At 48.9% G+C, this 27,868-nt stretch overlaps 1 protein-coding gene across 1 annotated transcript in view; it reads right to left on the bottom strand.

Annotated features, from left to right (window-relative positions):
• Mical2 (microtubule associated monooxygenase, calponin and LIM domain containing 2) overlaps positions 1–27,868 on the bottom strand; it is a 151,937-nt gene that overhangs the window by 60,773 nt on the left and 63,296 nt on the right. The window contains exons 15-27 of the mRNA XM_042056049.1: positions 24,919–25,062; positions 23,566–23,691; positions 21,991–22,209; positions 21,701–21,802; positions 20,063–20,297; positions 19,096–19,285; positions 16,586–16,637; positions 14,901–15,045; positions 14,387–14,457; positions 11,060–11,167; positions 9,508–9,694; positions 7,413–7,501; positions 5,701–5,803 (exon numbers count right to left, since the gene is read on the bottom strand). Coding sequence (XP_041911983.1) covers positions 5,701–5,803; positions 7,413–7,501; positions 9,508–9,694; positions 11,060–11,167; positions 14,387–14,457; positions 14,901–15,045; positions 16,586–16,637; positions 19,096–19,285; positions 20,063–20,297; positions 21,701–21,802; positions 21,991–22,209; positions 23,566–23,691; positions 24,919–25,062 — 1,771 coding nt within the window. The remainder of the gene's footprint in view (positions 1–5,700; positions 5,804–7,412; positions 7,502–9,507; positions 9,695–11,059; positions 11,168–14,386; positions 14,458–14,900; positions 15,046–16,585; positions 16,638–19,095; positions 19,286–20,062; positions 20,298–21,700; positions 21,803–21,990; positions 22,210–23,565; positions 23,692–24,918; positions 25,063–27,868) is intronic.

Raw genomic sequence — 27,868 nt, 5'->3', positions numbered from 1 at the left:
TTAGCAGTTCTAAAACTTAGACTCATCCCTTCATGATCTAACAAATATTTAAGTGTATTTAAAACATACACATCACAAATTTTCCCCATTAGGAACTTCTTTTGGGGTCTATTTTCTTGAGACAGGCTCTTACGTAGCCAAGGTTTTTTCTTGAGCTTGCTATTAGCCAAGGGTGATCTCGAACTATGAGCCTCCTGTCTCCACTCCCTAGTGTAGGCATTGCAGGCCTAATAGCCACCTTGCCTGACTGGTGTTTGGAGCTTCTACTTAATATGTTTTTTTAAGTTTTATTTTTTTATGCATTTGAGTGCTTTATCTGCATGTAATGCCTGCAGGCCAGAATAGGGCATCAAGATGCCATTATTATGGTATGAGTTACCATATTGGTAGTTGGGAACTGAACTCAGGACCTTTGGAAGAGCAGCCAGTGTTCTTAGTCACTGAGTCCATCTCTCCAGCTCCTCTACTTAATATTGAATTCTATTAGACTGCTTAAAAATGTTAAGTCTTGGGGGTGGTGGTAGCTCAATGGTAGAGGGCTGCCTACCTATACATAAGTCTTTTGATCTTTTTGGATTTGCTCTCCCTACCACAAAATGTTAAGTCTTTTGGAATTAGAGAATATTCTACCAAATCTAATAATGTAGGGTATAATAATAGTCAAACCAAATCAACCAAGACATCTCCAAGCGGGTATGAGAAAGTCAAACCCAAACAGTTAATTAAGCTTAGTTACTGGAGGACTCTACCAGAGACTTACCAAGAGCCTTCAAGACCTAGTGAGACTGGAAAGATTAGCTGTGCTCCTTAGCACATAGTAGGTGCTTAGTAAAGTGAGGTAAAGAGATGAATGAGCAGAGAATAGACAAGACGATCAGAATCCGAACAACAATCTAAGGCACACACTTCTTAAATGTCAGGTCTTTTTGGAGCCTGCTGCTATGTTTCTTGGATTTAGAATAATGCCCTAGGCAATAATAACTGTTACATACAAATATACATTATTTGCCCATCCTTCCATCTGATCTCTAGTCCCTTATAGCCTCCCTTGATCAGAAGAGAGAACAGGGGCCCTGAGTCACACCCGAGGTGGCTCTGAAGCAGATACAAACACCAGCAACTGAGTCGGAAAGTGCAACTCCAGAACTGCTCTCTTGGGAGATGTCAAGGCCCTCATAGTCCAGAGGACTTTTATGCCAGTATCAGAAAGCCAACCACATACAGTCTGGCAATGGTAGAAGTTTCTCCTCGGGAGATCTGGCACCGTCCCAGGCATAGCCAACGGAGACTCCAAGTCTTCCTCTACAGAGTGAAGCTGGGCAGAGCTGCTGGGCACTGTGCTCAGAGTGGCCGGTGGGCAGAACCTCACAGTGCGGGGCAACCCAAGTGCATACCTGCTGTTCACTGCCTTCCAGAGACCGATGCCCACTCTGTCCTCCTTACCTTTCGCCCATCACTTGGGTAGATCAGTGCAACCATGAAAAAACTAATTTTTTTTTCTCTATGAGAACCAAAATAGTTGGGGCTTTTGGTAAAGCCCTCCTACACAGCCATGACCCGCAGGTGCCAGGGAAACTGGTTCAGTTCAGACAGATGCCAACACAACCTGTTCCTAAGAGTTGAGGTTACCCTGGCCCTGTCCTCCTCTGCCCAGCATCTAGAACACCAAAGTACCACACAATTTAAGGAAAGAGGACCCCAAAGCCTGGCACCAGAGTATTATGACATTTTTCCAAATATTACCTTGGGTAATATTTCAGATTGCCCTGGCACAGCCCCACAGAGTCCCGGGTCACCACAAGTGCAAGCCCCGCCAGCAGTTTAGGAGAAACGGCTCCCCTAAACCGGTGCCTGTGTTGGAGGTTTAGAAGCTTCCATGGCAAAGAAGAGAGGAAACGATGAGCTTTATAAAGAACCATATTTATTTTCATTTACAGCATAAAATATCATAAATAAACCTAAACATCATTTTGCTGTGTAAAATACAGGGTTCCACATGGCACTGTAAATGAATTCTCTAGGGTCACAGACATGCCTTGCTATGAGAGGGGGAGGAGGCTAGCTAGGGAGGCCGAGAGCAAGGGGGGCTCTCTTTGGTTGACATTTTAGAGAGGGGAATGCTGGAAGAGAAGAAGAGAGGAGAGGAGAGGGCTTTGTACTGGCTGGGCACTGCGCCAATGCAGCAAGCAAGTGCAGCATGCAGGCCGACAGAAGCTGAAGGGCAGGGTAGCTCTAGCTACAGGCGGGATGCACTCTGACTCAGGCCTGAGGATGTGGGGCTGGACTCACACCCGCTCTCTGCTCTCCGTGTGTTTTTTGTAGTAGCACATGACCATCCCGCTGCTCCAGGTAAATGAACAGAGGGACTTTAGATAGGTCGAGAGGAGCATTGAGAGTGGCTGGCCTGAGCTCCTTCTGAAAGCCAGCCCTTCTCCTGTGACTGTGACTGTTCTGATTAAGGCTTATGACCAGTGGGACTTAGGAGCCCAGGGGCAGATGAAAGGCATACAAGGCCCTAGGACTAACTGCCGAAACAGAGGAAGGGGTTGCTAACATCATTATATGCATAGCACAGAGCGTGGGGCAAGCTGGCCACACAGAGTCTGGGAGCCAGTATACTTTTAAAACCTTGCCACACTGAGTTACTTATGGTTCCAATCGAAGGTTTTGGGAATCTTTGTATTAGAAGTGACGGAAGAAGGTATCCCTACACCTGTTCTTTTTAGAAGGTCACTAAGCAGAAATGTTTTCTAAGCCACAGAGCCTTCCTTATACAGTATTGTCTCACAATCATGGCGAACCCTCCCAAGAAGATAAGAGGCTTTGAAGGTGCAATGGAGAAAGCGCATGCATAGAGGCCAGTCCAGGGCGGTGGCGGGAGTAGGGAGGCGCAGGGTGGCATGCACTTGTGTGGACCCAGGCTGCTGGCTGGGCTCTGAAGAAGGGGAGGCAGAAACAGCTTCCAAGCTGGCCCCCACCCCATGCTGTTAAACCACTCATTGCCACAGGGAGTCCGTTAGTATGCAAGACACAGTTAGTGCTACCAGTACCACCCGACGCAGAGGGCGCAGAGGACGGGCGGAGGAATAGCGGGGGTAGGGGTTAGTACCTCTTCCGGAAAATTGCCAAGAAAATGAGTCACCTTAGAGCAGGAGTGTCAGCCAAGAAGTGGGTGTAGGACTGGAAGGCTGAAACGCACTGGCGGCCGCAGTGTGAGGTTGGAAAGAGAAAGACAGAAAGGAGGACTTAGCGAGGGAGTAAGACAATCCCAGATCACAAGAGGAAAAGGCACTGGAGGTGGAAACAGGGCAACCACTGTCCCCACCCCCACCCCCCAGATGAGATGAGACAGACCTTCCTGGTGGCGGCCAGCCATCCATTTCCAATAGTGGATACACAGTGTCTGCATATTCACAGATCCCCACTCCTGTCCCCAAATGTTCCCAGGACCTTCGCCCCCGCCTCCCAGGCCCCCTGTCTCCATTGGACTCTGGGGCTTCAAACTCAACCTCGAGACAAATTCAGAATTTCTGGAGTATCTGTCTCCCAGGACCCGCCCCTGCTGCTGCCCACCAGGAAGGTTCAAGGTCTCAACACATGCAGATGTCTGGTTGACAGACACACCCTGTCTACCAGAGTAATTCAAACCAGCCTCCTTATGGCTATAAATGACATTTTTTTAGAGAGTTCACTCTGGCTTCCCAGAGCATTCCACAGAGCATCTCAGCCCACCCTGAGCTGGAGAAAATCACTATAATATGACCTCAAGAGTTCATGTGGCATAATGAAACAGAATAGGACCCAAGGGTTTCTCCCATCATGATTGACCATTAAAACCCCAGCTAGAAGCAGGGCAAATACAATGTAACGTCATCACACTGGCAATAGTTCCAACAAGGTCAGAGGTGCTGGTTCCCACAGACTTGATCACAGCCATGCCCTGTCTTTCCCAGGACTTCAGGATAGAGTCTCCAGAAATGCACCCCTCTTTCTCCACCTTACAGAAACTGATGTCAAAGCTTTCAAGACGCTTTGTCTTTAACAAGTCCTTCTTAAACTTGGAGGGAGTGCTAGTGGTCACAGCTCTCCACAGCTGACCCCAGTGACGGTAGAGACCCTGAGTTTCTAGTCCATAGTTGCACCCCGTGAATGTGGAGACCCTGAGAACCTAGAAGGCCCCTATCGACCCTCCAGTTGCTCAATCTGCTACAGAAGCTGAGCGTCACAGAGTTGGGTGGGGACAGCTTTAGGCTTTTCCAGACACCCAGTGCAGAAACATTTATGGGTTCAAAGCCACCCAAAGACCGGACACTCTTTTCTGGGGCACTAGGAGAAGGATCTCTGACTGTGTGGGTGAAATACGCAAGGCAGCCATGTGCCTGAGCAGTCAGGATACAACCAGCAAGGCTCGCTGATCAGGGCCAGCAAGTACCCTCAGTTCTAAGGACACCGGGTGGGGAGGGGCAGCCTGATCATAATGGACCTGAGTGGCTTTGGCTCGGCCTGAAGCCTGGGCCGAGGACTTGATAGAGGTGAAAATGACGCCATCAGAAAACATCTGTCCTCAGCATCACATCAGCCTGTGAGCTATTCGGGGCCAAGTGCCAGTGGGCTTCGCTGCAGTACCCATTAGTGGGGAGGAACATGTAAGTTTGCAGCGCAGTAGCCCTGTGGTTCTATGCTCTTGGCTGTGACTTGGTGGGCATAAGGGGAAGCCTTTAAGCTGCTGTTTGACTTCAAAAGATAGAAGTAAAATACCTCTCCCCGACTCTGAGGACAGATAGCATTGACACAGTGCTGTGTGCTTTGGTTAATTTTGGTTTGCTCTACGCCTCCTACTTATTTCTCTTAACCTTACTGATTTTACATATATGCATTTTTGAAAACAAACAAATGCAGCATCCACTGTGAACAGGTGGCATCTGTATGCAAAAATCAAAAGGCACTGGTCTAGGGATGGCTCTCTTTTGTGGCTCTAAGGTCTCAGCTCATTAACGTTGCTGGAAGCAACAAATCTCAACTCAGTACCAAGTTCGAGAGTCTTGTAAAACTGGTGATAAAAATTAAACAGTTAGAAGTATTGATACTTGTAGAAAAATAATGCTTTCTTTTTGGCTTATGAAAAGTTAAAAATTGAAATGTAAACCTGGAAAAATGGCTCGCTTTGGTATGAAAAGACAAAACAATACAAAGTTGTTTTCTTAAAAAAAAAATCCTTCATGTTGTCCCTGATCCTAACACCATGAATAGATGTGCAACCTTGTCAAAGCCAGGCGGAGGTGGCCGATGTGGGACTCTTTGGCTTAGAGCTAATTGGTTATGGACGCTGGCCAGAGCCAGAGCAAACTACAAATATTGCAGTCTCCACTTGGAAATGTTAGGGCACTGTGGGGCAGTGTGCACCTCACTGCATCTTCACCGGGATGAACCTGAGCAACCAGCTGCGGATACTCTCGAGGGATCCCTCAGACTCCCTGTACATGGCGGCCAGGACCTCGGAGAAGGCCCAGAGGAGCAGCGGCCCCAGGCTCAGGAGCTCAAACGTGAAACAGTAGTTGTGAGAATTGTCCCTGACATGGTGGCCAGCAGCACTCAGGAGTCCCTGCATCCACCTAAGCAGGCTCCAGGGCAGGTCGAGAAGGCCTCTTGTCAGCCTGAAAGGCCAGCTCAGTGCCTTCTTAAAGAAGGAGGTGGAGATACCTGGAGGGCTGCCTTCTGGCGTGCTGATGGCCGCCACTGCGCAAGAGCTCTCCGTGGGAGTGTCCCTCCGAGGGGCTTCCTGCTCCTGCCATGTCCCTTCCTCCTGAGAAAGACAGCAAAGCAAGAGCACTTAGTCCGAGAGTCTCAGAGGCTGCCTCCGTCACAGCAGGCTGAGCCAGGGGAACTAACTGGGGTGGCTCCCACATTGGTACTGAATGCGGCCGCAACTTGTTTTAAAGGGGGCACATTTACCATACTATGCACTAGCTTTCCAAATAGGCATGCCCTTTGATCCTGCATACCTACTTGTATTGTTATATAGTACATGAATAATTAGAAATAGGGATTAAGATTTGTATACAAATATATTCACTGTAAAAATCTGTACAAGATAAAATTGTTAAATAGCATAAAGGCCCAACAGGATCGAACTACTGAAGCAGATTATTGACCATGCATAAAATATAATCTTTTAATAGTATTAGAAATTATACTCCTGAGCAAGGTGTGGTGGTGCACACCTTTAATCACAGCATTCAGGAGGCAGAGGCAGGGGGATTTCTGTGACTTTGAGGCCACCCTATCTCAATCCAAAACCAAAACCCCAAAAAAGTTTTACTCCTGAATTGTCAGCCTCCCACGTTCCCTTCCCCACTTTCTCCCCTCCCTCCCCACTTTTGTTGAGTTATAGTGTGACTAAGTTGCTCAGACAGGCCTTGAACTTCAAATGTAGACTGGGCTGAACTCAAATTCCAGCCCTTCCTGCTTCAGTCACCCAAGTGCTGAGATTCTGTAGGAGCTGGAGAGATGACTCCACATTAGCAGCATTGGCTGCTCTTCTAGAAGACATGGGTTTGATTCCCAACACCCACATGGTGGTTCACAACCATCTGTAACTCCAGTCTCTGGGGGATCTGACACCCTCTTCTGGCCTCCATGGGCACAGGGCACGAATGTGGTACACAGACATATATGTAGAAAAAACCACCCATACACAGAGAATAAAATGAGAAAAAATTTTAAAAAGATTTTCCAATATATATGCTGTCAGCAAAGAAAAAGCCAAACAAGCTATAGAGGTGGGGTCTACTCAGAGAGGGCCCGTCTGGGAGGAGAGGTGATGGAGCACAATGCAGCTTTTCCAAATGTCAGTTGTCTTAAACAACTGCCACAATGTCAACTGGAGCAAGTAACAGCTTGTCACAGTAAGTGGTGGGTGATGCTAGTGTCTTCTATCTACTCTCGCATTTCCCCCCCCCCCCCCCCCCAGCAAGCCTGTGATGGCATCATTAGGAAAGCTCATGTGAATCATGGTGAGCCATCCCAAGAGCTGCCAGAGGGGGGCACTACCACAAACCATACCTAGGAAGGGACCTGGAAACCTGGCCTTCCTGCTGGGCACAGCGGGACCACATGGCTTTTGCACAGTTCAGCATACAGCTCAGTCTCGACACATGTGCAAGCATTTTTTAATTTTTCAGAGGAAGCTAGGCTACCTGTCAGGGAGCTGGCATCTGAAACAGAGCCAATCCAGAGACTGCTGAACAGACTAAGGCAAACAGACATTCTAGAAGGGGATTCGTAAGTGTTTAGGGGCAGTCTCTCTCCCTTCAGGGCTAGAGAAGTCCCGCTAACTTTGAGGTTGCCTTTAGAGACCTCCTCAAGGGGGAGGGATGGTCCCTGCTCTCCCAGCACTGCTGAGACCCACGTACCTCTCTTGGCTGCTTCAGCTCCGCCCGTCTCTTCCGTTGTTTGCTGTTGGTTTTACAATGAATGAAATGGGGCTTGCAGTAAAATTTGCCTGTGAGAAGAGATACAAGTACATACAGCTTTTCTCTGTAGACAGAATCACAGGAATAATGGCTCATCCCTGGCCAGTCAGAACACAAGTCATGGAAATCAGCCCAGCTCAGACACAAGCAGGAGCTGGTACGCTCGCCCTAACATGGCACCAAAACTAGGTAGCTACATGCTGCTGCCTCCCTCAGAGAAGGTGCTAGCAATGGGGGACTCCCTGAGTAGAGCTAAAACCCGTAGGTGACTCCCACCCAAACAGAAGTTAGATTTCTTCACAAGGCAGGGAGAGGTATCAGCTCCCCAGTCGTTTCTGGGATCTTGAGGGTCAGTACAGCTGGTCAGTGATGAGAGAAAAGACTCAGGCAGGGTACGTGCTGGGTAAAACAGTGGCTGCCCAGGACCACTGGGTACCTTCTAGGATAGGCACTGCTGCCTACTTCCGTGACAGTAACAAAAATGGTGGTGATGGCAGTGATGATGATAATGGGGAAACCATTTCATATGACGTAACTCATCAACTCATCATCCCACATCCTCATGAACTCAGAGCTATTACTTCTTCGTTTTGTTCATCTGAGGCTGAGTCTCTGTGCACAGCCCAGGCTGGTCTGGAACTCAGAATCTTACTGTCTCTTCCCCTAGAGTGCTGGGATCATTGGTGGGCAGCATCCAAGCAGGTCCAACCATTATCCTCCTTTGCAGATGATGAAACTGAGCAAGAATCCAAGTAGCAGCTCCAGGGTTATGCAGGGAGCAGGTACTACTGCCCGGACCCACTCTGGGTAGGAGAACTTTAAGGCGCACAGTCATAAGCACTATGTCACACTGCCCCCACAGTCTGTATGACAGTATAATATCAAAGACTGACGAATTGAAAGGGATCTCTTTGGATAGTGAACATAATTCTTTGCTGATGAGCTCTGGTAGGCCACTTACCCAAAGAGGTGCAAATTTTGAGGTCAGTTTTATAGTTCATACTTTGTGTGTGTTTATACTGGTATGTGTATGTATGTGTGGGTCAGAGCACAGCCTCAGTTAGCTCTTCAGGCACCATTACCTTGGCTTTCTGCTTTTGTTTTGAGAAGGGGCCTCTCACTGATCTGGAATGTACCAACCAGCCTAGGCTGGCCAGCCAGAAAGCCCTGAGGATCCTCCTGTGTTGCCTCTCCAGTGCCGGGGTTATGAACATGCCCAAGCACACGCTGCTTCTCTCTTTCTTTTCTATTTAATTTTGAGATGGAACCTCACTATATATCTCAGGCTGGCCTGAAACTATGTAGACCAGGCTGGCCTCAAACTCCAGAGACTAACCTGACTTTGCCTCTCCAGGGCTGAGATTGTGGTATGCACCGCCACATCCGGTCCCATTTAAACAAAACAAAACATGGGGGCTGGCGAGATGGCTCAGAGGTTAAGAGCACTGGCTGCTCTTCTAGAGGTCCTGAGTTCAATTCCCAGCAACCACATGGTGACTCACAACCATCTGTACTGAGATCTGGTGCCCTCTTCTGGCCTAAAGGCATACATGCAGCAAGAACCCTGTATACCTAATAAATAAATAAGTTTTAAAAAAAACATGGGTTCAGGAACTGGACTCAAGTCCTCGTGGATGCTAGGTAAGCACTTAGCTTCCTGAGTAACCTCCCCGGCTCCAGATGCTTTATTAGCATGCCATCATCCATTAAGCTCTTATTACGTGCCGGGTATAATTCTGAGCATGTCACACAGTTCATTAGGTTTGGTTATCTTGGCCTCACAGGCACCATGGATAGCGGTGGAGCTGAGTGGGACAGTAAGGGCCCTCAGCAGACAGTTGGTGTCCCTGTGCCTTGGGCACTGCAGGTGAAGGTGGCTTCTGTTCTGGATAGTAGGGTCTTCCAGTTTCCCTAAGCAGCGTTCCCGATGACACCATACTCTTGTTGGTAAGTCCTACAGCCTCCCAGAGCAAAGTCACATCTGAGACAGAGGCCAGAGGCCAGAGGCCAGTGGCATCCCGGTCCCTAGGGTTACCTTCATCGCAGTCAAAGGCATAGGCAGCCAGGCGCAGGGTAGTGGTGCAGACGCTGCATCGGAAGCATTCGCGGTGGAAAAAGTGACCCTCAGCACTCAGCCGCTCCATCACAAACACGCGCTTCTTACAGAAGTAGCAGGTGTCACTGCCGCCCAGGCTCAGGGGAAAGGCCTTTCGCACGGATTCCTAGGGCCAGGAGAAAAAAGCAATGTGTTAGGGCTGCATACGACTTTAAAGGCCAGGCCTAGGGATTGTAGAAATCCTTAATCAAATCACAGCGTCTTCAGGGCTCCTGGCTGCTGCTTATGTCACTGCAGACAAGAGCAAGGGCAGGGAGACACACTCCCTACAGCCTCCGCCCCTGCAGGGGCTCTCCGCCAGGTTGATCTAAATGAGTGGACATCTTGCTTGAATATGTCTATCTTGTGTTGTTTCTTGCGGTCCGTCCATATGTCTATCTTGTGTTGTTTCTTGCGGTCCGTCCCGGAGGGTAAAAATCACTGGGTACCACAGTGATACTGTGTGGTTATCAGCGCTAGTTGTCAGCTTGGCAGAATCGGGTCTCACCTGGGAGCTCTGGGTTTGCCTGCGGTGGATTACCTTGATAAGCTAACCGAGGTGGAAAGACCTGCCCACTGTGAGGGGTACCATTCTCTGGTTAGGAGCTTGGATGGCATAGACAGAACAGCAGAAAGCTTGCATCTAACCCTCTCTGCTTGTTGATTGTGGATGCAATGTGTCCACCTGCTTCAAGGTCCTGCTTGACTTCCTGCCGTGATGGACTTGTGCCTTGAACTGTGAGTTAAATAAACTCTCTCCCCTGAAGTTATGTTTGTCGGGGTAGTCCATCGCAGCAAGAGGGAAAGAAACCACGAGAAGGTGTGCTATATGTCTTTGCCCGTGCAGTGACAGGGGTCAAGTGAGGTCACTGGGTATGACTTCAGATCTATTCAAGAGACAGCCGAAAAAGGGAGCTTGTGTCTTATGGTTCCCTCCACACTAGCAATGGAGAAGGGAAGGGCTGGAGCAGCTGGTGCTGGGGCTTGTGTCTTATGGTTCCCTCCACACTAGCAATGGGGAAGGGAAGGGCTGCAGCAGGCTGGTGCTGGGCAATTCCAGGTCAGTGAGCCCAAAGGAAACCAGCTCAACAATCAGTGCACAGTGTTGCTGATGGCAACATGCCACTTAGAGCGAGGAGGGCGAGAGAGGGAGAGAGAGAGTCAGAGGGAAGACGTTCTCGCCCTGCTACGCGTGTCTCAGTTCCCAGGTTTACTTAGATCTACTCAGGTTGGACACTAAATGCTGAAGATGGGGACTTGTACAATAGCCCTGAAGGCCTGATACTGAATAGAACCTGAAAGTCGCAGATAGCAGGGAGCATGTCTTGCGTGGAAAACGAACCACAAGGATCCGAGCGAAGTCAGTCTTTGAGGAAATGTAGCTTCCCCAGGCTCTGCTGGCTCTGGCCTACTTTCAGCACCCCCTTGTTGGTCCCTTTGGCTCCTCCCATACTCTTGCCTGTGAAGGCTCCTCGACCGCGCATTTCCTTACCAGATCTGGAGAGGTGGCCTGCGTCTTAGGTCTGTGGTCATTCAAGTACAGATTGACCAGCACTTCAGCCGCGGCCCCTATTCCGCTGGACACTTTCCCTACTGTCAGCTAGCCGAGAGAGAGCAGAGGTGAGGAAACAGACAAAAAGAAAGGCAGTTAGCACCCAGCAGAAATGTCGGGCGACGGGAAGAGGGTTCCAGCCTGTAGGAAGGCAGGACCACAGCATCTCCAGAGGTAAACCACAGCACCTGGAGCAGACACCAGAGGTATAGACATGGACAGAAGGCAGGAACTCCCACACTGGTGGTAGCAAAAGGAAAAAGCCCACATTTCTACTCCTATCAGCTACGTAGCATTGCCAGATCACAGAGATAGAGCCAGTTACAGTGACACAGGCCTAGAATCCCCAAACTCAGGAATCTGATGCAGGATTGCTGTGGATCTGAGGCCAGCCTGAGCAACAGAGTGTGATCTAGACCAGTCTGAACTATAGAATGAGATCCTGCTTTCAACTCATAAAAAACACATCCCAAAACCAACAATAAAATCATAGACAATGAAATCATAGCCGGGGGTTGGGGGAGGGAGTTTGTACATAACGGGTCTAGGGTTTGTTTTCTGACATGCAAAGATCTGCAGTTTCCTAAATGAGTGAACCAAGTTCAAGAGCTTGTTGCTTTGTGGCATACCTTGGAAACTTCTAGAGAGGAGCTAGGTCTGAGTCCCACCCCATGACCTGCTCAGCATAGCAGTCAGAAGACAACTCTGAGGGATGGCTACAGAGCAGCATCACTGAACAGCTCGAACAGGGGATGGAATAATCACACATCCAGGCCCAGCCAAGTTCCACTAGGCCCCTCCCTCCCCAGCAGCTCTGAAAGACCACACTGAGAACGCTTTGTCTGCTCTGTCAGGAGGTGAATAATGCATAGCCCAAGAGGCCAGATGTACTGTTTGTGATCCCCAGACTCTTGAGGGGAGACTCCAAGACCTGCTGCCTTCCAGATTCAACTGCTGAGAAGAGTGGCCAGAACTAGTAAGCCATTGAGGCTGCCAAGATTCTAGTACAATGTGTTGCCTCAAGAAACACCAAGTCTTATGTGATAAAACAATGCTTGCCATCCAAATCTAGACTGCTCTTGGGAGCCATATCTAATGTGCTAACAGCCAGGCTTGAGAACAAAGCAGGAGAGCTAGGGAACTGCAACCAAGCTTGTACCCCCAGCTCCTGGAGCAGAGCCACCCCAGCATCTGGGGCTAACTCTTCAGATCCCAGACAAAGCAGATATCATGGGGGTGAACAGACAGGAAGCTGAGCAGGCAGGAGAGACGGTCACAGAGACCCTCACACCTCTGGCGAGTCTAGAAGCTGTCCTACTGAGAGCAGTTTGTAGTCACTCCATGTGAGGAGGGTTCTTGGGGACTATAAGGAACATAGCTGCAGGCTGCTGGGGTAAGAGGTTCTGATCTCTCTAGTGTAGGCTGGGCCTCCTCATCTTGTGCTTGTGAACAACAGCTGTCAGGCCAAGCACTGACCCTCCACCCACTCCACTCCCTGAGTCCTGTCCCTGCCCTCATGTCTAGCCTGGGAAAGATTAGAATTCTGCTTTGATACAACCTCTTCCCACTTCTAGGAGCCTGCACAAGCCAAACAATCTGGCTCCTTCTAGGAAGGTTCAGTTATATTGGTTCAGGACGATCAGCCATCTGGTGTTCCGTCCCCTGGTGGGGCCCCCAATCCTGACCCTCAGATAGAGGCTGTAGAATACAAGGTCTACTTGAAAATAAAGAGGGGAGGGAGGCTAGCTTTCTCCCTGGGTAGCACCCACCCAGACGCCTGTGATGAGAACTGGCTCCAAATCACTCTCTCAGAAAGGATATGAGGTGTGTCACAACACCCACGGACAGTATCTGCCTTCTGATGGAGCCGAGATTCAGCCTGTACTGTCGGAGACTAGAAACCGGAATGTTTAATGAGACCTTATTAACTGCTTAGCTAGTAAGCACTTTGTGTCACTGAACTTCTAAGCAATCCTGTCCTAGGGAGAAATCACTGGAGCTTGCAGAGGACTGTGTGGGTGCTGGTGGTATCCCTAAAACACACTGGGATGGTCAAAGCCTGTTCAGTTGTTCAAATCAGCTGTGCAAGTCACCTGGCAGCTGGGCAGGGTGTCAGGAGACAGCAATGTCCAAGATAAAGGCCACACCCAGTTTTTTTTTTTTTTTTAATTTTGAGCTAACTAAGTTGGCAGTGGGTCTCTTGGATGCTCTTTCCACCTACTGGGAACCATCCCAGATCACTGAGCCATAAATGGGATTTACAGAGGTCAGAAGGCACTCAAAGGGGGAAGTCTTGCCCCAAGGGACGAGAGGGCTCGTGAAGCCTACTAAAGACCAACATGAAAGTGATCATCAGTCTGAGGACTGGGAGCTATCTTCCTTCTAAAAATCATTTTAGATTTATTATATGTGTATGAGGGTTTGCCTGCATGTATGTACATTTAGCTCAGAGGCCAGAAGAAGGGATCAGATCTCCGGGAGTTGGAGTCACAGATGTCGTGTGCCACCAACAGTGTTGAGAATTGACCCAGGTCCTCTGCAAGAATGATAAGTGCTCTTAACTGAGCCACCTATCCAACTCACTCTACTTCTCGATAGGAGGACCACTCTCTTGGCTCTGTGAAAGGGAGACTATAACCCGGTCTCTGCGAGGACCACGTTTTCTCCAGCTGGGGAGTTAGCAGGTGGCCTGTCTTCCCAGAAGCGATGAAAGGCACGGTTTGTGGAGAGCCTTCGAGAGTTCATCCTGGCGGTGACTACAGCATACGATTACACATTCTCAGCAAGAAGAGTCACATACATTGAGTGGCGAGCCACACGTGCTGTGGGGCTGGGGGCTGGGTGAGGGGAACACTGGTGGTCTGCCTGGGAAACATTTACTGAAATGTGAAACTGGACAATCTGATGACTTAACCCCAGAACACCAAGAATTAGCAATTTTGGGATTCCCTGGAACTGGTCTTGCAGTTCCTATATAATTTATAGTCATAATTTTCAAGAATTACATTTGGATGTTTTCCACTATTTGCTGTTCCTCTTGAATTCAAACTATTTTTCAGTGACTTCATTAGAATGAGTTACAGAACGGTTGGTTATTTGGGGGCAGCCCATCATCTCACATGACATTTGACTAACCTCTCTGCTAGGAACCTTAGTTTCCCCAACTGGGAAATGGGGAGATCACTCCCAAGCTTTCAGGGTTATGGAAGCACCCTAAAGACCTGGGTAGGGGCTGGAGAGGTGACTCAGAGGATAAATGCATCTTACTCTTTCAGAGGACCTGAGTTTAGTTCCCAGAACCCATATCAGGGGACTCCCAACCGTCGTAACTCCTCCTCCTGCAGATACCCACACACAGCATACATGCGTGCAGACACAGACAACAAACATAAAAAGCAAAAACCCTTAGGTGGAGTCTCACAAATGCTGGGCACCCAGAGTTCCTCAGCAAGGAGCCTGCGAGACTGGAACACTGTCATGCTTTTTAGTTTTGAGTTCTGGTTTTTAGATTCTCTCTCTCTCTCTCCTTTGCACAAATAAGAGTGGCGTAGTTTTGTCTTCCCTGGGACACTCTTGATTCAAACATGGTGACACAGATATTGTCACAAGCATTGATGCCAGAGGCTATAGGGGTGACTAGCTTTCTACCAAGAGACAGGCCTCGGCACAGGCATGTGACCCTTTCCAGCCCAGGTCTCTTGATGTGGGAATCTTTCTCATACTGGACTGGGCCGGTTCAGCTACTCCCTGAGTCTGCATCCCTGACGTCAGTTGTCCTGACTTAGCCATCTCTCTTCCTCTGTCACAGATATGATGCAGGCTGCCAGGCCCTTTGAGTCAAAACAGTGGGACTTCCCCACCTTGGGCCCAGAACTCAGCTCACACAGCAGATGCCCAGGCAGTGCTTCCCTGAAGGGTTGAGTCATCTGTGGCCAGCTAGCATGTTCTGAGCATCAAGCAAGCCCACGCTAGACCGTCTGGGAGCAAGACTCAAGCTTCCAGAGGTTTGGAGCTGAGCGTTTGTGAGAAGGGGAAGGGTCAAACCGCAGAGCTAGAGTGGTCTCTTGGGTCCGGGGGGTCAAGGACATTCCACAGTGAGGAGTCCCTAGATAAGAAAACCACAGAGAACAGGCCTTGGATCTGGTTCCTTGTCTCTGCCCAAGGCAAGGGGAGAGCAAGGGACTAATACTGTCTTCTATAAGAACACTGGAAATGACATGCTCAGAACTGAGATGAGGCAAGCCTTAAGGGCTGTGAGCTCCCTTGGGGGATTCTTCATCTGCCTAATTTTACCCAGAATGACAGGCACGCAAAGTTGATCACATGCATTTAGCGCTCATAGCTCTGCAGATGGTTCCCGAATCCCTTTGGACTCTAAATTAGCCATGATGACATTTGTTCTTAAGTGGCTATGGTAGAAAATGGAAAGCCCTAAAATAATTGGTATTTTAGAAATATGTGTTTTAGGCAAATGAGCTTTTTTCTAGATGTTTCTTCTATTGGGAAAAGGGAACATTTATTCAATATTCCAGGCATTTTGCATATGTTGGATCTACAATGTTCTAACCACCCCAAGGAGTAGCTGATATAGCTCCAGCTTATAGGCTAAGAAACTAAGGCTCAGAGAGATCCACTATATTGTCCAACATCACACAGTGAGTGAGCAGTACTTTAAATTCAAGTCTGGTTCTAAGCTCAGATTCTTCTACTTAATAACATCCTATTTCCCTAATACACACTGGCACTGGCATCCTGGACTGGGATGCACACCAGAGACTTTTACAGAGTTGCCTAGTTCTATCTCCAGGACAGAGGGAAGAGGTCAAGAATGGAGGGGCCCTTGAGCTCTGTCCTAACAAGGGCTAACACAAGACAGGTTGCCCAGCCAAAACATGCCCGTTGATGGTATCTCTGTCTAATACATAAATCCCAGAGTAAATCCTGCAAATCTAGTCTGAACACAAACACCCTGAGGGGCAGAGGAAGCTCTTCTTGTGAGACTCATTGCTCTTCAGGCTGTCAGCTGGCTAAGCCACAGTGAAGCAATCCTTGGCCCAGCTGTGCAGTCATTCACCACCATCTTGATCTTGTAAGAGCTCAACAACCTTGGCAAATGTCAGCAGCCAAACTGTGGACCAAACGGATGTGGCCTCCCCTTTCCAGAGAGGAAAGACATGAATGAGTGACAAGGATTTGAAGAGAAAATGGCGTTGGCCATAAGGCTGGGCTAGGATGATGTAGACTTTGCACAAGGCCTGGTGGTGACTTAAGGATGAGGAGTTGGGAGGGAGGGAAAGGTTGGGTAGGTGCAAGGCTGGGGAGCCTCTATCCAAGAGGCTGGCAACTGGATCCTCACAACTCCATCCCCGACTGCCTGCCATGGACTCATAGTGAGAATGACAGTGGTCTTTGAGCGTGGGCACTGCGGGAAAACTGAAGCCCAGAGAAATACAGTTATGTACCCACCATGCCATGGTGACTTCTAAGAGCTCCCAGATTATCCCCAGCCACAACTGCCCTGTAACAAGTTGGAAGCTGTTCAAATGTACCAATTATACAACCATCTTATGACCAAGGTTGGCCTGGGTATCAAGCCCATAGAAACAAGGGGCAAAGCTCCAGAGGCAGGACCATCTCCAAGCCAATTCCATTCAGCCTGTCCCCAAGTATGGTGCTTCCCATGGTCACAACTTGTGGGCTGGTGACTCTGCCAGGCCCCATTTATCTGGTTAAGAGAGACCAGTGGACTACATATTGAGAGTTATAGACCCAAGATTCTCCTTAAACCTTTACCTTCCAAAATGGCAGTCTATAGAATGGGAAAAGATCTTCACCAATCCCACATTGGACAGAGGGCTGATCTCCAAAATATACAAAGAACTCAAGAAATTGGTCATCAAAAGAACAAATAATCCAATAAAAAATGGAGTACAGACCTAAACAGAGAACTCTCAACAGATGAATCTAAAATGGCTGAAAGACACTTAAGGAAATGGTCAACATCCTTAGCCATCAGAGAAATACTAATCAAAACAACTCTGAGATTCCATCTTATAACTGTAAGAATGGCCAAGATCAAAAACACCAAAGACAACTTATGCTGGAGAGGATGTGGGGGAAAGGGAACACTCCTGCATTGCTGGTGGGAGTGCAAGCTGGTTCACCTCCTTTAGATGCCAGTGTGGCAATTTCTCAGAAAATTAGGAGACAATCTTCCTCAAGACCCAGCAATACCATTTTTGAGTATATACCCAAAGGATGCTCAATCGTACCACAAGGACATGTGCTCAATTATGTTCATAGCAGCATTGTTTGTTAAAACCAGAACCTGTAAACAACCTAAATGCCCCTTTAATGAAGAATGAATAAGAAAAATGTGATACACATTTTTTATTTACACAATAGAGTACTACACAGAGGAAAAATATAATGATATCTTGAAATTTCCTGGCAAATGGATGGATCTAGAAAACATCATATTGAGTGAGGTAACCCAGACTCAGAAAGACAAATATAATATATACTCACTCATAATTTAGACATAAATCAAAGAAAAAACCAGCCTACAATTCACAATCCCAGAGAACCTAGACAATAAAGAGGACCCTAAGAGAGATATATATGGATTTAATCTTCGTGGGAAGTAGAAAAAGACAAGATCTCCTAAGTAAATTGGGAGCATGGGGATCATGGGAGAAGGTAGAAGGGGAGGGGAGAGGAAGGGAGAGGAGCAGAGAAAAATATATAGCTCAATAAAAACAATAAAAAAAAACCCAGAAAACCACCATCTTCTTCTTTTTTTCCCCCCAGGACAGGGCTTCTCTGTGTAACAGCCATAGCTGTCCAGGAACAGCTCTTGTAGACCAGGCAAATCTCTTTTTATTGATCTGCCCATGCTCAGTTTCCCGGTCACGGGACAGCCGTTCTCGCTCATCCCTCTTTATATTGCTCTTGCTGCCAGCACCCTGGGCTCCTGCTAGTGCTTACCTCTTCCACAGTGATTACCATGTCATCTTGTGACATCTATGACTCACTTATATGTCACATTCATGCTGGTGTTTCCTCTACTGTAACAGAAACCTACGTACTGCAGGGACTTATCATCTCTGATTTATTGGTGCCTCTGTTAAGAGCCTGAAAGTATCCAAACTGAGTTTAATAAATTCTCGTTGGATAAATGAAGTTTTACTAACTAGCTTAGTGGGGGACCTTGTTTTAAAAACTGTCTGAAGGCTGATGAGAAAGGCCTGGCGGGGGGCTCTGTGATAACACGATAGGGATAAGCTTACTATTGACAAGGGTCCACCAGATCTCAGGCTCTACCTCCTGCTATCACTTAGAGGACAGAGAGAACTTCTTGAGGGTAGAAGAAAATCAGGGATGAAAAGAGGGCGGGTCTTGGCAAGCTCAGCTTTGAACGCCCTAGGAAGCAGGAGAAAGGCTAGGCAGGGAGAAGCAGGGTAGCTCTGGCTAACCAGTAGAGTCACTGCATGACTTGCGTCCAGCGCCTTGACCACCTCCACCATCCCTGTCATCCCGCCAAGATCAAGGATGGAAGTGATGCTTCCCACAGCAGGAAACACCATCCTTGATGGGAAGTCTATCCTGAGACCTTGCTAATGGTGGTGACAAAAATGTCTGTCTCCACGCATATGGCTCTCCATGATGTGAGTCAGGACCCCTTTATAGGGGGGTGGGGAGAGAACAGAGGACTAGACAGACAGACAGCTGGCCAAGGGGCTGACACTGGCCGGGATGCAGCTGTGTTGATATCTTGCCCATGATAAGTAGCAGTGGAAATCAGAAGTGTTTTTGTCTCTTCGTGTCACTCCCTCCTGGTCTTTGGGGGAGCTTCATGCCCATATGGGGAACCCAGGAGGGGGCTGGGTAATAAGATTTCATCTGTCTGTAGAGATTCTTTCTACACACTTCCCCCTATAGATGCTAGGAGTGTCCATGGGAATAGAACCAGTTACAAAACAAGGGGCAACTTGGAACCTTTTGCTAAGACGATAGCATGAAGCTGGATGCGTACCAGCTCAACAACCCAGGAGCCAAACAGGAGTCCTACAGATGGGACACCCAGCCTGCACCCTGGCCTCAGCAGGAGCCAGGCCGGCAGACTAAGTTCAGCAGACTTTGGCTGGGGAACACCCATTCTGGAGACTAGAAACGTACCACAGAGCCAAACTCATTCTTGTTCACAGAACACTCACTATCCACTAAATCACAGCTCGTTCCCGGCCTCTCTCCCGCCAAGCTAACTCCTGTACTGCTACCCAAACCACCCTTTGAGAACACAGGGTGTTCCCTTCAGGAGCTCGCTATAGCCCTGTGAGAGGACGACCTTCCCCAACACGCTGACTGTGCTGTGTGCTGCTCTCACTCTCTGTCCAGCCTTACACACTGTCATCTCAGAGCCAGGTGACACCAGACATTCTGTCTTCTCATGTCACGCCAGTCCTGCCTTATACATGTTGACCACTTCCCACCACACCTTAGCTCTCCATTCGGGAAATTAGCCACTTGAAATCGTCCACACAGGTCTCCTACAGCTGCCTCTGAACCCTCTGCAGGCTTCTCTCTGTTCTTGCAATCTTGCCCGTTCTATGGCTCACAAGATTCACGAATAGTACTGTATTAAGTTTACTGTGTGAAATTGCCATGTACTTAGGCCAGGCATGCCCAGTTTCACAGTTCTGCATATGAAATGCGTGATTACTCTTACGACGGGGTACTGTTTCTGTCTGAACTGTAGTAAGGGTTCCAAAGCTTCCCCTTTATTTTCTCAGTACTTGGGCAGGGCTCAGCATCCAGGTCCCAGATGGAGCACTTTCTGTGTGAGCATTGGCAGTGCAGGCTCAAGCCGTTCTGCTAGATGCATGCACTAACACAAAACCTAAACCGGACTGGGGACTGTTGTACAATATCTAACAAACTTTCATCCCAGCCAAGCCCATCTCCAGATGTTTGGCTGTGCCGGCCAAATGGAGCCTGAGAACATCTCAGAACACGCAGGGGGTGGAGGCGGCAGTGATTCCGGGATGACTACCTTTCTGGCAGGAGAAACAGAGTCGGCAGCTGGTGGAGAGGAAGGAACAGCTGGATCAGGAGATGGAAGGCCAGAGGGAGGAGATGGAGGATGAGCGTGAGGCAGACATTTAGACAGGAGTTTATCCTGCATGGAACAGAGACAGGAAAGAAAGCAGGATTATAGCTGTGACATGTGGAGCGATCTTGCCTTTAACACACCCATGGAGGAGCAGACGCTGAGGGCCGCATCTCAGGATGACACAGGAGTGTGTCTTTGGAGCCAAGTGGGATTATGTGGCTCCTAGCTGCACTGTATCTGCTACAGCTCCAGCTCCAGCTCCATGAAATACCCTGGGGAGACCCATTCTGCTCCTGCCTAGAGCTGTCCAGACTGTGGTGCTCACGAGAATCCACTATAGAAGAGTCTGGTATGAGGGAGCAGCTGCAGGCTTAGGAGGGGAGAAGCCTGAGCCAATGGGGCAGCCTGCCACAGCTGGGGCTTCAGCAGCTGGAGGCACACACTTGCCTCTTGGAGATTGCTAGAACCCTGGCAATAACCTTCCCTCTGTGCGTGGCTCCACTGACAGCTGGAGACACGGGAGGGGGCTGAGCGAAGGTGGCTATGATGTGTTTTTGAGACAGCTTGCTGAAGGAGGAGGATGCCACGAGAATACCCCTACCCCCACCTCCCTGGCTTCACTACTACTCAGTTCCTGCTCTGCGAACACCAGCTCCTCTTTTCCTACCAGTTTCTAAGTAAGTAGGCGGCCCAGAGGAAGCTGTACTTCCCATGCTAAGGCAAAGTTTCTTGCATTAGCTTAGCACTGCTGCTTTGAGAGACAGCTGAAGCTGAGGGAGGGGGGCAGCCTTTAGCAGTACAAGCAATTGGCTTGCTTTCATCTTTAAGTCTTGCAGTTGACCAACAGTCCTCCTTTCCCTCCCAGGAAGCTCAGAATCTATTTAGAAATGATCTAAGCACACGTGTAACCAAGCTGTGGTCCACATTTGCCCCAGGATAACTATAAATGTGACCCAGTACCTTTGTAGATGACAGCATCACAGCCCAAAGTCAAAAGATTGGATACTCTTGACTAGGGTTGTTTCATTTGATTTAATGTTACTTTGTATGGACTCAGGGTCTCACTGCATAGCTCTGGCTGTCCTGGAACTCACTATTAGACCAGACTGGCCTCAAGCTCACAAGGATCCGCTTGCCTCTGTCTCTTCAATGCTGGTATTAAAGGCTTGCGCCACCACGCTCAGCCCAACTAGGGTCCTAAAGTCCCCGTTTTTGCTGGGTGGGGGTTTCTTTTCACTTGAGCTTACTCTCCTGCCTCCATTCCCCCTCGTCATAACGTGTCTACTGTCTCCAAACCATGCATCTGCGTCTCTTAGATGCAAGCTCAAATTTGTCAATGGCGTAAAAAGCAAATTGCTTCTTGTACTATAGAAAAGGAAGGAGAGACGTGAGCTTCCAGGGCTGGTTCATGGCTACCTGGCTAGACATTTAGCCCTGGTTCCCAAACACTGCGAAAGCCCCTGGTTTACCTGTGGGAAATCCCCGTGTCCAAACATGGAGGCCAGGTGAGCTGCCTTCTCCTTAATGTTCTTTTTGTGAAATTCCCTGTTAGCCAAGTTCTGGGCCCTCTTCTGCAGTCAAGGTGAGAAAGGAGAAAGATGGTGACAGTGGCCATGAGGGTCACCTCCAAGGGAGAGGGGAAGGAATGAGCCAGGCTTGTCTCCTCAGACACAGCAGACAGAGATAGGGAAGGAAGCAGAGGAAAAGGGACCTGCTCTAGGTGGATGAGGGACAGGTAGGATGCAGAGAGGGCGGTCACCTGAAGAACCTTTTCTTCTACTTGCTGCAGTCGCCGCAGCACCCTGGACAGGGCCAGTGCCCCTTGGCAGGTGGGAGGCAGGGCGGCGAGATTTTCAGCCCCACCCAGTTGCAGGTCTGACTTGGCCCTGGCTCTCCAGGGTCTGCTTGGGCTCTCGCCGCTAGCAGGTACTTGATTGAGTTCTCTGAGCACCTGTCCTGTAGCCACCACAGAGGAGAACTGGGAGAGAGGGGGAAGTCAGCTTCCTTCCCTTTATAGCCCCCCCCAGGAAGAACCCCCACGAGGACCAGAGATAGAGGGTACAGCAGCATGTGGCACTTTGAGAACAGTCACAGACTAGGCCCGATGAAGGAGGAGCTTCTGCACTTGTATTGGTAGTACCCCTAGCACTCAGTCAACAGTACTCAGCTTTGGGCCTCGCCTAAGACAACCAAACCTCTACAGCCCTGGTTCCCATGCATATCTCTGTTCTGAGATTGCCTAGGATTCCTCAAGGAAAGTCTGACACATCCCATTAGGGGCTGTGATTTGATGGAGGAGGGTCATCTGTCTATGTGTTACTTTCATTGGTTAATAAAGAAACTGCCTTGGCCTTTTAATAGGACAGAAAATTAGGTAGGCGGAGTAGGCAGAACAGAACTGTGGGAGAAAGAAGGCAGTGAGGCAGACGCCTCAGGCAGTCGCCATAGCTCTCCTTTCTGAGACAGATGCAGGCTAAGATCCTTCCCGGTAAGCCAACACCTCATGGTGCTACACAGATCACTAAATATGGGTTAAAGCAAGATATGAGAATTAGCCAATAAGAGGCTGAAACTAATGGGCCAAGCAGTGTTTAAAAGAATACAGTTTCCGTGTAATTATTTCAGGTGGTGGGACGCAGCCCGCCGCCTCACCACTACAGTGATTGACCTGGGTATGCAGGAGACTTCGTCATGAGAATGGTATGCACACAGGACACACAGTTGCTGTGTCAGCCCTGCACCTACAGCTCTCAACCTCTGGTACCCAGTATACAACAAACACACAGTGCTGACCAGATGACCCTGGAATTTGTGGGTGCTTATCCTGACTGTCCAGATTCCAGAGCCGGAGAGTCTCTCCATGCAGGCTCTGGCTGCTCAGACATCTGGAAAGGCCTTTACCATGCCCCAGCCTTACTCTTTCTGTGGGTGTAGCCATGAGGCACCCCCCAGCCCGTTCCATTGTTGCTTTCTCAATAATTTGGAAATCAGTTTATTCGCTAGCCCCTCTGTACTAAAGCATCGCATGGGAATTCTCCAAAGTGGCCACCTGGGGTTGTTTATTCTCCCCCTAGCAACAGCATCAAGGTTGTGCATGGCTGGCTGGGTAACCCCTGTGGTGGGCTGAGGGCCCAGTGGCCTACACATACAACAGGTGCTCCCTGTGTAGCTGTTCTTATCCGTAAGGATAGTAACCTTGAACTGTGTCTTCATGCACAGGGATTCTACAATCAGTCACATATGGGGGCTGGAGGGAGCCATGCATCCCATCCCTTGGCTCCAAGTCCCCTCCTTCAAACTTTACCAAAATAGCATCCACTGGAAAAAGCCCTACCTGCCTTTTCAGAGGAGGTGGAAGCCTGGGAGTGGAGTCCTCCAGCTTGGAGCAGTGAGGGGTAGCAGGAGGGCGAGAGGCAGAGTATAAGACAGGCTTACCTATGCCTGAGACCCGGTGGCAGTCCTGGGAGGAAAAGGGCAGTCCACAGAAGCAGCCCAAGGAGACAGGAAAGAAAAGGCAAGTGAGAAAAGGCACGCGGATTTGGAAGGGGAATACAAGGAATAGGAGACTCGGCTGTGTGGAGGAGCAGAGATGAGGCTGGCTGGGTTCCTGCAAGCCCAGCCCAGACTGGAAATTGGATCCCTGGCTCTACAAGCATGTAGATGGGCAAGTTCTGTAGCTCCCTGCTCTGGGACAATGTGTCAATCCCAGAGGCCTTGCTGTTTGGCTCAAACACAGGGCTCTGGGCCATCAGTGCCAGCCTACACCAGGCCAGGGTGGCCAGCATAGTCCTCCTGGAAACAGAAAGCCTCTTGCCCAAGCCAGGACAGGGATCTAGGTCAAATGAACAGAGTCAGGCCTCCAGGAGGGACCATTAAAACTATGCTTAGACAAAGATAGGACTCAAGAAAATTGCCCTTTTGTTTCAAATCCGCTTCCTTGAGAAGATTAGTTGTCCAAGAGAGCTGTGGCTAGCCCCAAGACCAAGGAGCTATTCACGTTTGCCTCTAAAGTTAACCAGGGAAGAGACTGTCTCTCCCAAATGAGTCCAGCTCTGTCATGGGACCACTGTCCACCATAAACAAAGGGAATCTGACCCCCAGAGTCTTATATCATGACAACATATTGTAACTTTATAGTATACATCCAAAGGCAAGAGAACAGAGGAACCAAGCTAAGACCACAGCCTTGAAACAAGGCATGACGGCATGAGCCACAGCAGCCAGCCTGCCCTGGTCAAACACAGCGACCCTGTAGAGCCTGTCAGGCTGTGGGGAGGGCAGAGGCACCAGGGCATGCTAAGGAAGTTGTCCAAGTCCTTGCACCTCTGATCAGGGTACACCGTCTCACCAGGGACTTGGGTAGTATTCGCCTACATGGCCTCTCGACTAGAACTGTCCTCTCTCACACTGGCTAAAATCATGGCTTGAGGGCAAAAGCGATTTAGGAAATGGATTTAATTATCTGAAAGATGGGCACCAGCAAATTGTGACTCCCAGGCCGCATACTGGAATGCTAGCAGCCCCTACTTGTTGAGGGACCCAGTATGAAGGCCTAAATGTTCTAACAGGAGCCCATGGAAAAGTCTGTTATTTCACAACCAGAAGGCTGAAGTCTTTTTCCCCCGTTTGGCCACACCCAGGGTTCCGCTACCAGTAGGATATGTCCACTGACCATATAAAGCATTACCTGTTTCAGGGCTGCAGGGTTCCGTGTGTTCTCCTCAAACTTGGCCAGCAACTGATTGGCCATGGACTTGACTTTGTTCTGATTGCCGCCTTCTCTAGCACACTCTTGACTGGAGCCCAAGCTACGGCTGGAGAAAGCTGGCAGCTGCAAAGGTTAAAACAGCACATGGGAATGAATCCAGGGATCGTCAGGACATAGGGCCCCTCAGCGGGCCGTGGGAGTGAGGGCAGACAGCAGGGGTGTCCTCTGGAATTGATGCTCACAGCACAATGCATGTGTCTAGAGGGTGGACATATTGGCTTGGGAACCCGGCAGTTTAGAGTTTGAATTCTTTCTCCCTACCAGTCCTGAATACAGGCAATGGATGTCTTTGAATTTGCCCCATGTACAAAATGGGAGGAGTAAAAAAAAAAAAATCAGTTCAAATAGAGAAGTGTAACATAAAATAATTTCCAAAATAAATCATTTCATCTGAGAAGCGGAGAGAGAGTGGCGAGGGAAGGGAGTCGGGCTACGGTGAGCACAGGCTTTCAGCTTTTTGCTCCTCTCCTCTGCACTCCCTTTCCCAACGTTGCCCACAACTCTAATCTTTAAAGAAAAAATAACTCAGAGATAACTTTAGATTTATACAGACGGTACAAAGAAGTACAGCCTGCTCCCAAGGACGCCTCCTGCAGCCACCTTTGATGTAGCTTCAGGAATAATCAAAGCACTGTTATCAAAGCCAGGGAACGGACACTGGCATAATACTCTCAACTGGACCATGGACTGTGCTTGGATTGCATCAGTTTTTCCATTCCCACCCATCTTCTGTTCCAGGCTCCAATCCAGGATCCCACACATTGAGTCATCTTGTCTCCTTAGTCTCCTCCAATCTCTGGCAATTTCGCTATCTTCCTTGGCTCGGACACTTTTCAAGGGCACTGGGCAGCTATTGGATAAAAAGATCTCAGTCTGTGTTGGTCTGAGGTACTCTCACAATTAGCCTGGGACTGGAGGTTCTGGAGACTCATGGCACAGGGATGAAGGGCCCTTCGCATCCATCCTGTTGGGATGCACGATGGTAACAAGCTTGGTTACGATGGCTTACAAAACTGAGTTCCATCTCACTTGTCTACTAACTAATATGACTTGAAAATTTCTAGTATTTCTTAGTATGTATTTCCTGTTCCACGCCACTTTTCCCATACACCCCAGAGCATACGAAGGGGTACTAGGCCAAGTGGGTGGTCAGGCCCCCGAAGGAGACAATGAGACTCTCTCTCCACAGGAACAGCATTCTTGAGAGGGTAAAGATATGTTCATTCAGAAGAGATGCATGGGAAGACGCAAGCTAAAGTTGACTGTTTTTAAAAATAAGATCCCAAAGAGAGGAGCCTGGGGGAGGGGTCGTGTATGCACAGCACAGTCAAGTTCTGGACAAACGCAAAATGGAGAGCCACTCCCTGCTTTAGGGTATGAAATGTGGCTTGTGCACAAACCACGCATGATCAAGGGGGAGGGAGGGTGGAGTCTACTGGGTGAACACTGCACAAATCAAAGTCGGTGACAACAGTGGGCCACACAGCCACCAGTGCACCGAGTCATTGAGTCAGGGCACTGGGGTTTGCATGACTTTTTCATTTTTAAAACTCTCTGTTTCTCTCTGTGTCTCTGTCTCTGTCTCTTTCTCTGTCTCTCTCTGTGCGTGTGTGTGTGTGTGTGTGCGTGTGTGCATGTGTGTGTGTGTGTGTGCATGTGTGTGTGTGTGTGTGTACCTCTGGAGGCCAGAAGAGAGTATTGGATTCCCTAGAGATGCAGTTTTAGGCAGTTGTGAGCTATTTGATGTGGGTGCTGGGAACTGAACTAGGGTCCTCTGGAAGAGCAGTGAGCTTTCTTAACTGCTCAGCCATTTCTCCAGCCTCTAAAACCACAGTTCTTGGCAGGATTGCCCCCTTCCAAAAAAAAGTTCTGGAAACACTTCAGATGAGGGAAGCAAGCATGTTTACACTGCACAATGTGAACTGAATTCCAGATTTCCTTTGATCAGAGAATGATGTAAGTGGTGGGCAGCCACACTCTATCAGGGTGGGCTTCTGGCTTGACTGGCAGCTCATTGATGGGAGATAGAACGAGTCTAAGGCATGACCGATGTTTTACAAAATATAGCAATAAAGTCACACACAGAAGAGGCAAGTAGTCTCTTCTAAGTCCTGGGACTCAAGCATGGGTGTAGTTTGTAAATCACCCCACATGCCTCTGAGTCAGCTACGGCATCAGCCAGTAGCTCAGCTAAAGCTGCTGCCCACACCTCATGGGCATATGCATGCTTCCTTTTGCAGAATTAGGATGGCTTTGAAAAATGAAGTACAGGACTGGGGAGATGGCTTAGCAGGTAAAGTGATTGGCATACAAAATATGAAGACCTGAACCTAGGTCTGTCTCCCCAGTACCCCCCTAAAAGCTAGGCGCAGTGGCGCATGTCCATAGCCCTGGTAGTGGGAAGTGGGGGCAGGCTGATCCCTGGGGCTCATGGGCCATCCAGTCAAGTCTAACGGATGAGCTATCACTTCAGAGTGAAACCCTGTCTCAAAAAAGTAAGGTGGAAGCTGGGCGGTGGTGGTGCATGTCTTTAATTTCAGCGCTTGGGAGGCAGAGGCAGGTGGATCTCTGAGAGTTCAAGGCCAGCCTGGTCTACAAAGTGAGTTCCAGAATATCTAGGATTGTTACACAGAGAAACCCTGTTTTGAAAAAAAAAGTAAGTGGAGCACAAACAAGGAAGATGCTTGACAGCATCTCTGACCTCCACATGCATACAAGGTGCATGATCACCTTCCAACATATACACATGCACACAAATGAAATGAAGTGCACATCTCGTGTCTCTTTAGATTATTTCATTAAGGTAGAATTCACACCCTCCTGCCCATTTTCAGAGGCAGGCTCTATCTAGACTTCGACACTGTCTCCT

The sequence above is a fragment of the Arvicola amphibius genome, chromosome 1 (genome assembly GCF_903992535.2).
Source record: "Arvicola amphibius chromosome 1, mArvAmp1.2, whole genome shotgun sequence".
NCBI classification, from domain to species: domain Eukaryota; kingdom Metazoa; phylum Chordata; class Mammalia; order Rodentia; family Cricetidae; genus Arvicola; species Arvicola amphibius.
Note: the sequence above shows the minus strand (reverse complement) of the source record. Positions and strands in the feature narration are given on the sequence as shown.